Source organism: Buceros rhinoceros, unplaced genomic scaffold, assembly GCF_000710305.1.
Source record: "Buceros rhinoceros silvestris isolate BGI_N320 unplaced genomic scaffold, ASM71030v1 scaffold11302, whole genome shotgun sequence".
Classification (NCBI taxonomy): domain Eukaryota; kingdom Metazoa; phylum Chordata; class Aves; order Bucerotiformes; family Bucerotidae; genus Buceros; species Buceros rhinoceros.
In genome coordinates, this window is record NW_010399502.1 from 27251 (window position 1) to 42807 (window position 15557).

Sequence of the window (15557 nt, forward strand, 5' to 3'; positions counted from 1 at the left end):
TTTCTAGGACATTAGAACAAAACCCGGTGCTTTTTCACAAGACTTGAACTTTGCCAAAAACCTTATTGTTGCCCGAATTTGTAACATTTACTGGGTTTCCATCAGTATCATTCCAGGTGAAAATACTATTCCAAGAACAAAGGCACTTAACTTCAGTGGAATTCTTGAAAAACGACTCACCGGCCAAGGACACATTTTTGTATCCAGTTGTAATTCCCCTTCTGCTCATTCAAACAAAGAACCCCTCCCCCCAGCTCTTCTGGCTCTGAACACATCTCTGAGGGGAATTCATGTGTGGATTCACATGGAGACACCCAAAGGCAAACGGTCAGCAGACATTTAATTCTGTTTAGCATCTAACTGATAGCAGACCCAATATTTGAAATTATGGGATATGTCCAGAATTGGGGCCAGACACGATCTACCAACATTAAAACAGACAATATATGGGGAAATATCCACTTCATTACCTGCAGGGAAAGTTAGTGTGTTGGGAAATCAGTTTTTGTTGTTTTGGCTAGAGATTTTTATGAATAAAGTTTTTTACCTTTAGCTGTCACTTCCATTGTACCAATTCCGTTACTTTTCCTCACAAATCCTTCACAGCACATGACAAGAAAATTCCCTGTTTAAGCCTATGTGGTCTGTTAGAGAGTAATATTGATGTTCCAAAGTCAATCTCAGAGATTCTTAGACCTCTCCGCAACCACCTGAATGTTTCTTTGTTAAGGAAGTGTTTGCGAACCAAAATGTTGGCCAAGGAAGTGATTATAATTACGAAAGATGTAACAGAGCCATTGCTGAAACTACCGAGAACAGCCCCCTGCGGTAACATCCCCATTTGTGGCTTTCTCCAGATTTCACTTTGAATCTTCAACCATTTGAGTGAGAACGTGACACAATAAACTCTATGTTGAAAATGCTTCGTGACGAGAACACGGTGTGAGTGTTTTTAGGCTATGACCTCTGTCTCGACCAATTAAGGCACCCCAGCTGTCCCATCTGAGGACACTCACGGACATGCTGCTCCTACTTCCAGTAGATCTTGCCAGCTTCCCCCACCTGTACAGCCCCACTGGCGACGAGCTGCAGGGCGGCTGGGAAGGCTCGGTGCTCGGCCTCCTTCACTCTTTCAGACAAGGTCTCCACCGTGTCACCAACCTTAACTGGAACCGCCTCTTGGAAAATGATCGCTCCAGCATCAACTTCCTCCTGCAAAAGCAACAGCCAGAAAGTCCGTACGGTTGAAAGAGGAGAGAAGAGGGAGCCCAGCTCTACGACAGTGAGTGTAACCCAGCTGCCTTGGGGCTCTGTTTATCATTACGTTATTACAGCAAACATGAATTTGGGCTAATGTGAGGAGTGCAGAAAAGATGCTGGCATTGACGTGGGCCCGTGAGGCACTAACAGCAGCATAGGGTTCGGAGAAAAAGAGGAGGCAGTAACACTGCTGCTACAGAAAACAACAGAATGCATGTGAACTGGGGACGTCATAGGCTAAACTGGATGAAACGATGATGTTTCAGTTTTGAAGAGTGAATTAGCCAAGCCTTGGCACAGAGCCGGACTAGAGGATCCAGCAGATCCTTCTTTTGCGTGTTAATGAGGCAGATCCCTGCTGTTTAGTTACTGCTTCTCAGTGCACTGCCACACAGAGAAGAAACCCCAAGTCCTATCGTGCAGAAAGGAATGCCACTTTTCCTCCTATCTGAAAAAATAGGTTTTGTCTCTTTTTCCGAGAGGAAGCAAAAATCATGAGAACGGATTTCAGGAGCAGTGGAAAAGGGGAGGACAATCTGAAGAATGCATCAAAGGAGGGAAGACTAGTTACTGTCAACCTCAAGAACTGAACAAGATGGAAAAAATGCTGCTTTAACTGATAAAAACTTGCATCTTCTAAGTTGAGAGATCACTGGCTTTTTTCTCCTTCGTTTTTGACTAACATAAATTGTGAACATTTGTTCTGTTCCTACAAGCACTGGGTTACTTCTTAACAGATCTAAGCTTCTTGTGCCATTTCCAGTGTTGTTTTGTGTTTTGCTTTTTATTTTTTTGTGTGTGGGTTTGTTTGGTTTTTTTAATGTAACAACAAAGGAAGGATGCGTGATAAAATCTACGAAGTTGGTGCTGTGCAGTAATGAAGCCTTTGGGTTAGCCAAATCCTTATATGAACTAGTACCCCCCCTCCAACTGGTGGAAGTGGGATGCTTAGGGAAGAAGTTAACTTGGGTAGATAGATAAAGCTTGAACTCCCACATAGACTATTAACTTCCGGTTCCTTCTCCGGGGACTGCAAACTAAAGCACTATATTGTTTAATAATGTTATGAAGGAACAAAGGAGAAAAGGTCATTAAACAGAATGGGATAAGGCTGTTCCAAGCAGGCTCTGAGGTGAAAATCTTAAGACTAATGGCTGACAGAGTTAAAGGGAGGAAGAAGGAAGTACTTACAGCTACAAAGTGTACGGTGCAGCCTGTGACGCGGACTCCGGCTTGCAACACCAGTTTGTGGGCATTTGCCCCCTTAAAAGAAGGCAGTAGAGATGGGTGGATGTTGAGTATTTTTCCTGGAAAATTACAAGTGAGGTCATTGTCTTTTAGCATTCAGCCTTACCAGAGTGTTCAAAGTACCATAATCAACAGAGGAACAAAATACATTTGTGAAAAAGATTCTTCACGACTTTTGCATACGCTTGTTTTCTCATGACACTGGCAGATAACCAGCCCAAAGCATTTCGGAATGTCTCACTGTTTCAGAAAACCACAGACAGCAATCAATTACAATTAATTGCATAGCTAAAGCATATTTCTCCAGTGACTAATAATAATTAATTTTTTGATGTAGCTGTCCTTTCCCTCAGGATCTTGTTCTTCTTTTCTTTGGTCACAAGCTCAATCCTCTTTCTGACAAACTCGGCACCCGTAAGAAACTCCGTACAGTTTCAAATGACGTAACAGGTTTCCCCCATGACAGGGCAAAAATTCTTTAGCTGGGACTTTTCCTCCACACCTGTTTTGGCTTAATAAAAGACAACAGCTGCTCATACAGGAGCCCTTCTCTCTGCCCTTCTGAAAAGCACCTGTCTACCACCACTAATTTCCATGCAGAGCGTTGGTTGGGGGATTCGGAAATTGATAGTGTAACCTCTAAAGCTCAACCAGGTGCGACCACGGTTATAACCCCGGGAAGCCTGCACCTTACGGTTCCCTTAAAAGAGAAAGCACGCGCCTGAGTTCCTACCTAGCTGTAAAGCAAAGGAGAGCGGCTGCCTGTGACCTCAGGGTCTCACCACTACAGGAATGAGATGGTTAAAGCACGAAAAAACCTTCTTTCTTCTGGCGGACTTCCCCTGTCTGCTCCTAGGATGTCTGTGACAAGTCCTCCTGCCCATTCTGGACCAAAGTGAAGTCCAAAGATGCTTGACAGCCCTAGATCTTCTCTTAGATTCAGAGCAAACCCTTACAGGATAAAAAAAAAGTGGCTGTCGATACTATTTATACCACCGTACGCTACGCCCACACCGTCGCTGCATGCCTCCTGTTTAGGAAGAGTGTATGTCATCAGGATTCACTGACCACCACCTCAGTGGCAGGCAGCGAGACTGAGCTGCATGCTGGCAGAGGCAGCGGTGTACCAAAAATAGAGGCTTGTGATGTTGTAATGAGAAGTGAAGGTCCCTTCTGGCAGCACCATACGAAACCTGCACTCTCGCTGCAGTAACTCATCGACATCTTGACCTGAGTACCTTAGAGGCAAATGTATTGACTGATCTTCAACAATATCTCAAATGTGTTTTGTTTCTCAGAAATATCCTTTTTTAAGCAGCAGCAGCTCCCTGCCTGCCGTTTGAGAAAATAATAAAAAAAAAAGGTATGGGGGGCAGCGAGGTGAAAACAACACTCTGCATTTCTGCTTTGAGTTTTCCCAGTTTCTCATTGCAGTAACATCAGAAACCGCCCTAAAGGAACATGTTTTTCTGTTTGCTCGGTTTTGTTTTGTTTTTCAATCTGCCCTTTATGTTAACATTCAGAACTAACATATCAGGGCCAGTAGGGAAGAAAGAGTTGCACAGCTAATTTCACACTCTTTGTTCTTGTGACTGAGATAGATAGAAAGAAAAAGTAACAGCTTTTAAGAGAGCAGCAACAAGAATTGATGACTGGTGTATTATTTAGGCTAGTCAGTGCCTAGTGCCTAGGCAGGGTTCTGTTAGCTGGCACAGATCCTTGAGCTGACGTGTATGTCTGAGCTCACATCTAAGACTTAACTGAGACATACTCTCAGTCAGAGCTCAGGGAGGTATCTGTTTTCAAACTCAGTTCAGTGCTGGACATTCAAAAATGATTTAACCATCCTGTACTGAAGAAAGTCTTTTACTCTGGGCCAGTCATACGTGTAATGCAAATCCTGTCCTTTGCAGGGCGATCATCAGCGCTGGAGGTGCTCTGTCCCTAAATCAGAGAGAACTAAACTCATCCTTTATTTGCACAGGATCTCTGCACTAGAGAAAGTTCTCTTCCATCCTCTACAGAGATACTCTACTCAAAACACATCTCTTGCAGTGAGGGATTCCTCTCTCCTAACTACAGCTTTACATCTTCATCTCCTGTACGCTGTAACAAATGGAGAGAAACAAACACGATTCATCTGACTGACTTTGGCAGACAGCTTTAGCATAAAACGAACTGCCTCCTAGGAATGCCTGATTTGCTCCACTGCTTTTAAAGAGAGGTTTGCAAAGTAGTTCAGGTGTTGAAGGTCTGTGACCTTTAACACCTGACACACCCAGTGTAACAAACACAGAAGTCACACAAAGGCAAAAGTGAACAACAGAGGCTGCCCGGAGAGCCGCAATGTATAGGCTGACCAGCCTGTAACTGGTGTGTGCAAGAACCAGTTTAAGTAACCGTGAACGAACCCAAAGCAGAGCAAACAGTGAGAAGAGCAGCTGCCTCTGGGTGATTCGGGACTCCTTAAAAGAATCAGAAAGAGATAAGAAGAGGAATGTAACAACTAGGGTGGGGAGAGCAGCCACTGAAGCAGGCAGAGCTGGAAAAATTGTAAAAGATGACCAGGATGGAGACACTGCGAACACTTTGGACAAACAAGATCTGGATCTGCCTGTGGAACACGCAACCCCTGGATTCAGACAGCTCCTGGGACGTCTGACCAGAAGACTGGCAAGGTCTTGTTAGCAGGAACTGCATACCGCTGCCCTGTTCTGCAGTTTAAACGCAGCCAAAGCAGCTCGTTCGTTAGGGGAAGGAATCGTCAGTGGCCAGATGCTCACTTCTGCCCAGCTGACACCTACTGCTTAGGCAACAACTTGCCTTGCACCTCATGTCTGCAGAGGTCTACAGTCTTCACAGCATTATTTTAAAATATTTTCTAATAAATCGAAGACTACAAGATTTGCATTTTCCCTTGCCTGCCTTAAACCTCTGTGGAAATGACAGAAGGAAGGGCAAAAACACATCTTTCTCTTTCTCATCCTTTTCCTTACAAGATGGGAACAGTCTAGTTCCCTGCAAAGCCAGAATCAATATGGTCCCTTTTCACATTTTCTTTTTCCTGAGGGTAAGCCATAAAATTACTTTCTTTTAAATGCACACAGTACTATGCTGTGCTTACCTTCCCATTTTTTGACGAAAGGACCTGACAGTATTCGCATAAATCCAGCCAGACAGATCAGCTCAACTGAGAATTCCTCAAGAACTTTGTCAACCGCGCTGTCAAATTCAGTGCGACTTTCATACAGTTTATGGTCAATAACCTGTGATAACCCAAAATACAGAGAAATATTGACACGGTGTTAATTTATTCTGAAAGCCCTAAGAGCACAATGAAATGGTGCCCTGGAGTAATAATCAAAAAACAAATCTCCAGCTGCGGCTTGAGCTGGGTGCACATCCATGGCAAGAAGAACAGTTCATTAACACGTGCAGCCTTTACTTCTGTTTGCACAGAGAAATCACCAGAATAAAAAATTTTGTTTTATTAGGACCACAGCTGTAGGCCCCAGCATTTTGACACAATTTAACATCCTACAAACGTAGGTCATTAGGACAACCTGGAGTCTTATAGGTGGAGTCTTACACTCAATTTAAGGCCTTTGATAGTTTTAAGCAGTTGAACCTTGCCAAAAACTGTATCACAAAACCTTGAAAGAAAGGCCAGTCACAGACTCACAGAACAGCCCCTACTGCACGAGGACAATACTCTGGAGTAATCACTCAGGACACATCCCCTAAGCTAGGCAGAAAGAAGGCAGGGCTACATATCTCAAAACATCCCCAGTCTTTTAAATAAAAGTACCTGTTAATCCCTACAGCTTTACCTCGGTAGCTTTCAAAGACCAGAAGCAGCTGGCTGGAAGGTGGCGGAGGGCACTAGAACCCGAGCCTAGCTCAACTTAGGGCTGAACTCTGCCAGGAACTACAAGGCACAGCAGGTGCTCCTCAGTGCCTCCGTTTCACCACTCACTCTCCATCTCAACCAAGACCATCAGCAGTCCCACACTGTCTTTTTTCCCCTCATTCTGTGTTTGTTCTTCCCTGCATACCATGGATGTATTTTTCTTGCGATCTTTGGGTACTCCCAAATATGACCCGTTATGAACAACGCTTGCCCTGTGCCCGTATCCTCCCTCTGTCTGTAGTTATCAGTGGGAGGTGACTGTGAAACGCTCCTAAGTCAGAACGGTGGCATTCCCCACCTGTAATACAAAGGACTGCACAAAGGGCAAAGCCATACAGCACCGGACCCAGTGGCACTGAGGGGAACACTTCACTTCGAATGCATCCTGGGGAGCTCTGAGGCAATGCCAGGGAGCCACTGGAAAGTCCCACTGAGTTGGACCTCTCTATTTCATTCAAATGAAATACTGTGTCTATTTAGCATGTAACTTTAAAACTAAATTCAGATTAAAAAGCTCATTACTTTAGTGTAAATGCACTACAGTTAAATGTATGTTAAATAAATATTAAATGCACTATAGGTAAATAAACGGCAAATTTTAAACTGTAACTGTGAAAGTTTTGCACTGATTCAATATGACTGTTCCCAAAACTATCAGGATTGTGAGTAGCAGCTCTGCGGAGAAAAGGAAGTAATTTGCTTCCCATGTTAGGTAGTTTGCCCGAAGGCAGAAATTCATGACAGACAAAAAAATGAAAAGCTAAGGCTTCCTATCAAACCATCTCCTACCCTAGTAAAACTCATTATCTCACAGTGCCTTCCTGCTATAGTCACAGCTCATGACGGCTAATTTTAAGATGAGAAATACTTACCCTTGTAGGGATACCAGCTCTTTCAGCTTTCCTTAACCCCTCCACACCAGCTTTGTTAGAAACAACGAGAACTATTTGTGCGAAACTGGTGGGCTTCTTTGTGCTGTTTATGAGGGCTTCCAGGTTTGTGCCTACGAGTGAGGAAATGGTGCGTGAATATCAAGTTGTTCATGGAGAATAAATATAGTTAACAGCTAGAAGAAATGTTAAATAAGCAGCAACGATGTGGGTGAGACCCAATCCAAAAGACCATTGACATTACCGATAACCCTTCTTTAATTAATCTTACTGGGAACCGAATTTGACAGCTGGAGGCTACAGAGCTTTTACTTGCAATTAAATTTATAAACTGTAATTTATGAAATTGGAATACTGGTCTACTTCTTAGCAAGTGAGAATACTGGAAAACCTGGAGCACCTAAATCATAGAATCACAGAATGCTTAGGGTTGAAAGTGACCTTCAAAGGTCTTCTAGTCCAACCCCATCCCTCCAGTGAGCAGGGACCTGAGCTGTATCAGGTACCTCAGAGCCCCACAGTCCAACCTGACCTGGAATGTTTCCACCTCTCAGGGCAACCTGTACCAGTGTCTCACCACCCTCATTGTAAACAATTCCTTCCTTCTAGTCTGAATCTCCCCTCCTTTAGTTTCAAGCCATTGCCCCTTGTCCTGTTGCAACAGTCCCTGCGAAAAAGACTGTCCCCATCTTTCTTACAGGCCCCATTTAAGTACTGAAAGGTTGCAATAAGGTCTCCCTGAAGCCTTCTTTTCTCCAGGCTGAACAACCCCAACTCCGCCTGTCCTCATAGGGGAGGTGCTCCAGCCCTCCACTCATTTTTGCGCTCCTCCTCTGGACCCTCTCCAGCCATGGCTTTCTGGTGCAGAGGGCTCCACTGCTGAACACAGTACTCCAGGTGAGGTCTCACCAGAGTGCAGCAGAATCACCTCCCTTGGCCTGCTGGCCACACTTCTTTGATGCAGCCCAGGATATGGTCAGCTTTTTTGGCTATGAGCGCATACTGTCAGCTCATGTCCAGCCTTTCATCCACCATGTGGCAAGAAGAAATTCTGCTCTGTTTGTGAAATAATGCTGCTGTCCCTATAGTGCAACGCAGTGGCTGCTTGAACCTGGAGACATGCAGAAATTTGCAGATAAAACGAACACAGATGCAATTCATAGTCAGTTTGCAGCAGAGGTTAAAGATCTTCCTATTTGTGACTGAAATTAATCCAAGAACAAAATCTATCCTGCCTGTTTCTGAAAGCCTGTTAGAAGCCTACCAGAGCCTTCATGGAGAATTGCAAGGACTTAAAAGAGCTTTTGAATCTGAGCTGATGTTCCTTTTTCAATAGTCTGTTTTACACTGTAGTAAAGAACACAACTCTCACCTGTTCCAGAGATAAGGACTGCGACCTTCACTTTGTTTGTTTGGATTTTGCCTTGCATATGGCTGTGTATAGACAGTGACCTATTTGCTTGCAAGGCTCGAAGCAGATTAAGGACTTTAACATGGGCAGAGCCTGAACACATGCAAGAAAAAAAAATAAACAACAAAACAACACATAAATAAAGGGAGAAAGAGAGAGGAGAAAAGTACCCATGAAAAGAGATTAATGGCACTGTTTTACTTATCATTATTTATTTCTAGTTCTGGTGACACCTGAATTGGCTAGGCACATGTTCTATGGACTAAGAACGAAGTGACAGTCATGAGGGTTGTCATTTTAACATCCTGTACAAAAAAAGCCATGAAGTCGTCAGTTAAGAGATTTTCAGCTAACCTCCACAAGACTCACCAGCTAAGGAATTTGGATCTTCTTTCCCTCCCCCCCTTTTTTTTTTTTAAAAGAAAGTAAAAATTGAACAACCTTTTTGTAGGGAGACAACTTTTCCAATCAGCCAGGCAGACTCGTGTCTCTGTATGTCCTTGAGGACCTGCTGAGCCAGCTCCTTTTGAACTACCAAGACGGCACCGATCCCACAATTAAATGTCCGAGTCATTTCCTCCTCAGAGAGGTTCCCTTCTTTATGGAGCCAGCAAAAGATTTCAGGAATCTTCCAGGTAAGAGCATCTGAAGAGAATCGAAAATACAAATGAAAAGTGGAAATCACAACCACTGGACAAATACTAAAATTATTAGAGGCAAGATCTGGACAGAACGCACGAAGACCCACAGCAGCATTAGCGTGAGTGAAATCAGCTTCCACGCACAGAAACAGGACGTTTTTTCCTTCCTTACTGAACAAGGCTGGGGAGTGTCACTCTGGGAAGAAATTAATCATATTGCTCTACTGCAATCTATTAATCAGTAATTCAAAATGGGCTCTGAAACAGTACTTGGAAAATCCTCTTCTTGAAGGTGACAACTCTGCTGCTAGAGAAACTACTGTACCAGAACGATAGCCCTAAAAGCTGTCACAAAAGTCCCACGCTGTCCCCAATTCCAACAAGGTAAGGATGATTTACAGCAGCACTAGAAATGTTTCTGGATGAGCCACTGTAAAGGAACTCCAAAGGCAGCAAGTTTCTTTCTTGTCGTGTTATCTTTAAATGGTACCGTCCCCATTTATATACCCTGGTGTCCGCTGTGGAAAAGTGGAAGGATGATTTTCATGCAGCTCTGCACTGTAAAACTCACTATCAGTTCCCTCATTTTATTCTACAACCCAGAGAACACCACACAGCCCACAGGAAGTAATTTGCCTTTCCATACTATACTTTCTCCGTAAGTGAAATATTCTTTCTAGCGTACCTGAGGAGATTGTGGTGAAGATTAATTAAGGTATGTCAAATAGCATGAGAGGTACTTGAGATAGTAACCATATCTGAATGCTAACTGAAGTCTTAATGAGTATCATTTCATTAGCCATAATTTTGTAGGTTATTGCAAATGGCAACAGTTCACGTTGGATTGCTTTTAAAGTTGTTTTATTTTTGCAAGTACGGATAGAGTTTCCTAAAAAATCCAATCCCAATCACCATCAGGGGAGTGAATTCAATGGGGAGCAGTCTTAAAGACTACAAAGTGTTTTGACCAGCTCTGGTTCAGGCACAAGGGCAAATTCAGCAACAATGAAGAAAAAAGCAAACATTTCTAGACAGGAAAGTCTCGCTCCTGGAGAGCAAGTCAGTTGGCACGGCTCTACGTACGCAGGCTTCCACAGCAATCCGTATTAACACGAGGATGTTTCCATAGTGTGCTGCTTTCGGCTGGGGTGGGGTTAGTTTTCTCCACAGTATCTAGCGTGGGGCTGTGTTTTGGGTTTGTGCTGCAAACAGCGTTGATAACACAGGGGTGTTTTCGTTACTGCCGAGCAGGGCTGGCACAGAGCCATCGCCTTTGCCACTGCTCCCAGCACCCCAGCAGCAGCCAGTAGGCTGGGGGTGCACAAGAGGCTGGGAGGGGGCACGGCTGGGGAAGCGCACCCCCGGCGACCGGAAGTGCACAAGAGGCTGGGAGGGGACACGGCTGGGACAGCTGACCCCAGCTGACCGAAGGGATATTCCACACCATATGACGTCATGCTCAGCACAGAAAGCTGGCGGAAGAAGGAAGTGGATGTTCAGAGTGATGGTGTTTGTCTTCCCACATCACCATTACGTGTGATGGAGCCCTGCTGTCCTGGGGATGGTGAACACCTGCCTAATGACCGGAAGTGGTGAATAAATTCCTTGTTTTGCTTTGCTTGTGTGTGCAGCTTTTGCTTGACCCACTGAGCTGCCTTTGTCTCAACCCAGAAAGGAGTTTCCTCACTTTTGCCCTTAGATTCTCTCCTTCCTCCCACCGGTAAGGAGTTAGTGAACGACTCTGTGGGGCTTGGTTTTCAGCTGGAGTTAAACCATGACACATAGCTTTTCTTTTTACCTCACCTAAAATGACACCAAAGGACTCTGGGAGAACTCTGGGGATGTTTTCCAGCAAGCCCCCTCCAGTGATGTGGGCATAGGCTTTCACATGGCCTGAGCGGAGGACAGGCAACAGTGTCTTACTGTAGACTTTAGTTGGGGTCAACAAGAGATCTCCTGTAAATGAAAGAGGATGAAAGAAGACCAGTTACAGCACAGAAATAAATTAACATCAATATAAAATTGAGGAAATCTCAAAATATTAATTTGCTGGACACCAGCAAGCATTGTACTACAGAAAAAACCCCAGAACGTTCTACCTTTTTTAGTCTACATTTTGTTATTTATTCCCTTCCCTCAATTTCTTTCCTGCATATATGACTCACAGGAAAAAAGATATAACATGTTAAAGAATGAAATTTTTTTTTTGGTGTCTTAGAAAGGTTACAAAAGCAAAGACACCAACAAAAGAACTGTGTGACATTTGGCAGTTCAGAAGTTTGAGTTATAATGCAAGAAACTGCATTATTGGTGGTACCTAATGTCTGATTGCCAGAGACACCAACTGGAGAGGAGAAATCAAACGATGACTTCTCCACAATCTTCCTTACAAGGCTGTACCCATTGCTGTGAACCCCAGAAGAAGCTACTCCAATAACCACATCGCCATCAGCAATTCTCTCCAGCTGGGGCAGCATCTGCCCTCGCTCCACTGCACCAACAGCGAAGCCAGCCAGGTCGTACTCTCCGGGTGGATACATGCCCGGCATTTCAGCAGTTTCTCCTCCTGTGGGAACCAAAATAAAGAGACAAAGGAGGTGTTGGAAAACCCACGGGACCTGTAGGCATGCAATTTTTCAAAATTTTAAACTCGTAAGGCATTAACAGACTAGGTTTGTTAATTAGATAGACAATCATTAAAACCAGTTAAAAATGTGAACTGAACAAGCAATAACAAACTGGGAAAACATTTCCTCCCTCCCTCTGATAACCAGTACCAAACTGCTGTGCGTTCACATTTTAAAATCAAAGCATTAACTGGTGCTTTGTATTTCCAGATTTCTACCAGGTTTAATATTCTCTGCGAAAAACTTACAAGATACAAGAGATACAAGAAGTTCATCCAAGGACATCAAAGGAACAACATATCTGTTAGTCTCACTTGCTTTCATCAAGTTTCAGTATGTAGCGCTATCCTGTCTGCTACTCCTGCCCACGACCTGGCCATCATTATCACACCCCCTCTGAACATCTAAGGTTCGTGGAGTGTTTTGGGAGAACACATCTAAAAGAGGGGCCTTTCCTACCCATCCATGCAGATGAACTGTTGTCTAGGCTTTTATCTTATATCCTGATTATTAGAACATCCTCCAGCTTTGTCCTGAAAACCATGTTCTCTCTGGCTGACCTCTTTCAGAGTGCAGTCTGAAAAGGGGATTTTCCTAGCTTGCACTGAAGTGCCCAGCACTGCTCGGTAAAGAGCATTTTCTCTCTCTATGTGTACCAACACCGGCTCCCCTACTGCCTGCCCTTCGGGTATCAGCTGACGGTCTTCACCGTTGAAGACCTGTGTTCTGCCTGTCATGGCTCATTCAGCCTCGAGAAGGGAACTTGCTGTGTCTGATACATAAAATGAGCATTTCCTGCTCACTCCAAAGTTTCCCAGCAGGCATCTTCACACTAGCCCCTCATACCGGGGAGGAACTCTCCACACCTATCCTCGCAGCTGCCTCATTATTCTCCTCCAAACCCCTCTGCTGGTCATGATGCCTACAAGAAAACAATTTGGCACCAATTAAGTGGCCATTACACTATGACCTCTGCCCAACACACTGACCAGTACCGTCTTGCTTTTCTTTTGCACTCACCACTTTCCTGCAACAACAAAAAAAGTCTGGTTCCAGGAAATGTCCCTAAAGGGGCTCCAAATCCACCAAGCTCCTCTTGTGCTCAGTGCTTGACGCTGCTCAATACTAGATTCTTTGGAAGCGTTTCCCGGTTTCTACATCCCATTGCCATAACCAGCTTTAAAACCAGAGTTCATTTGCTTAGATATATCTGTTTAAATCTGTATTTAATAATGTTTGTGCAAAACCAAGCAAGCAGATAAGCCCTTCAGTACCTCGCTCTCTAGGTGGTGTGACGAGCTTAAGGTGGCTGAGCTGAATATTCAGCTGTTGCAGAAATGCAAGATAGGAACATGCTTCAAGTGAGACCTTTAAGGGAAGATAGGCTAAGACAGATCTACACGGTATGTACTTGCACAGTGAAGTGCATGGGTGAAGCTGGAGCCCAAACCACAGTTCATTTGGATGACTCAGGCTTCAGCAAAGCATTTCCTCCTTAGGGTCAGAGTTACAGTGTCACCTCTGTCCCTTCTTGTCTGAGAGTGCCAGGATTTTGGAGAACAAATCATGGTTGTTTTATTTAGGAGTTTGGACGTATTTTTATATTAGCACAAAAAGATATTTGCTAGCCCATTTACCATTTTGAGAACTTATGCTCTGGTAACTAATTTACAACTTTAAAAGCCCTTTGCGGTTTTAAAGATTTCCCATTGGAAATAAAATCTTGACATTTCAGTAAGTAATTTCATAGCGAGATTTCACATAACTTATGCTGAAGTATGAAGGGCTTGATTCTATTTGAAAATCTTGAATCATTTTAATACAAAGGCAACAGTTCATGCAGAAAAAATTAAACCAGAACATATCTTGTTCAAAGCTTGTAAACTATCTCAAAAAGACACACTCCCACTTAGAAAATACTTTTGTTACTACCTTTCTTAAAGAATTGGGAAAAAGGACAGAATTACTGTATTACCAGTTATAAAGTGGTACCTAAGTTAAGATGCTTGAACTGTCATTTTAGTCTCAAATTAAAGGTCTTTTTTAAAAGATCATGGTAATTCTCCACATCTGCTTTTGTAAAAAACAAAAACAAAAAACCCCAAAATCTATGTAAGGAAACTGAACTTTTTGGGTTTCACTGCCTTAAAATTTAACTCTGTGTTGTCCCCCTTTTATAAAGACTTATAGAAAAGAATGTTTTTCACTGACCTAGAAATACTTTTATTGAGTTGAACAGTGTTGAAGCTGTATTTTTTAAGATTCAAGAAGTGAAATACTGTATAATTTTCAGGGATAACAAGATTACTGTATACCAGAATACGTATATAATTTGTCAATAAAACGTATTATGTTCTTGTATCACAGAGCTGAAAAGGAAAATGTTTACATTTGAGTCTTAACATCCTGGAATATGCTCATCTCGGTGAAATAAGTCTTCAGCAAGTCTAATTTTGCTGTTAGTTCTGTAACTAATGAAACCCGGTTTCTTTCATGTTTCTGTCTTGTGGTTAATTGCTGTGTCTTAAGTATTGAGCTCCAAAGCTTTTGTCGCATTCGTAAGGGCATTCTTGGGCTTTCTAGTTTTGTGAAGCTTGTGGGAACACAATAGCTGTGAGATATGTAGCTTTCCTCTCAAACTGGGTTAAAATCAGCCAAGGGGTTCAAAGGATAATATGCACACACACACAAAGAGATGCAGGCATGCACAATAACACATATAAACCTTGTTTCTACAGGAAAATTTGAGGATTTCCTTTAGGATAACGGATAAAAATAAACAAACCTATTTGGCATGTTTTAAACTTACTTGAAAAAGGCAAAGAATTAAAATACATAAATTATTAATTTTTAAGGTAGCTGTTATAGCTACAAAGTTAAAAGAAAAGATCCGATTAAGAAAATTTATATGCAACTTCCTGAGCTAATAATGGCAACATTTGTAGAGTACTGTCTCCTTCCAGTGGGTAGAAAATATACTCTCTGAAAGCAAAGACATGTGACACTTTGGGGGTTTTTTTCTCCACTAAGATTCTTCAGTAGGGTAGGAAAACAAACACATTAAAAACAATTAGAAAGCTACTACAAAAGATTTTTCGTATCCCTCGAGGAAGAGTGTTCATACCCAAAAGAGCACATCCTGCTTTTTTGCAAGCTTCAGCTATTCCTGCAATGACACCCTGAGCCACTTCAACGTCAAGTTTGCCGCAGGCAAAATAGTCCAGGAAGAAGAGGGGCTCTGCTCCTTGAGCCAGGATGTCATTGACACACATGGCAACCAGGTCCTGACCTATGGTGTCGTGTTTCTTACACTCTTGTGCAATCTGCAAAACACAGCAAGAGAACCTGTTGGTTAGCTTTGAGAAACTGAAGTGCAAGCGGAGAGTCTGCAATGGAAGGGGATCAAAATCACTCTGTTCCTCTAGATGCTTTTTGAGGAGCAGCTCCATTTATTATCATCCCCTAATGACGAGCCTCTCCTAACATTTGATTTTAGGAATCGTTATTTTCTTAATTGGCAAATATAAAAGGCACTTTATGGAAGGGGACTGAACTGGAAAGGGTTTTACG

At 43.0% G+C, this 15557-nt stretch overlaps 1 protein-coding gene across 1 annotated transcript in view; it reads right to left on the reverse strand.

The window, feature by feature from the left end:
- Positions 1-921: 921 nt before the first annotated feature.
- GART (phosphoribosylglycinamide formyltransferase, phosphoribosylglycinamide synthetase, phosphoribosylaminoimidazole synthetase) overlaps positions 922-15557 on the reverse strand; it is a 34722-nt gene continuing 20086 nt past the window's right edge. The window contains exons 14-22 of the mRNA XM_010131507.1: positions 15112-15310; positions 11678-11926; positions 11164-11316; positions 9161-9364; positions 8681-8812; positions 7291-7421; positions 5633-5774; positions 2452-2567; positions 922-1212 (exon numbers count right to left, since the gene is read on the reverse strand). Coding sequence (XP_010129809.1) covers positions 1030-1212; positions 2452-2567; positions 5633-5774; positions 7291-7421; positions 8681-8812; positions 9161-9364; positions 11164-11316; positions 11678-11926; positions 15112-15310 — 1509 coding nt within the window. The 3' untranslated portion in view covers positions 922-1029. The remainder of the gene's footprint in view (positions 1213-2451; positions 2568-5632; positions 5775-7290; positions 7422-8680; positions 8813-9160; positions 9365-11163; positions 11317-11677; positions 11927-15111; positions 15311-15557) is intronic.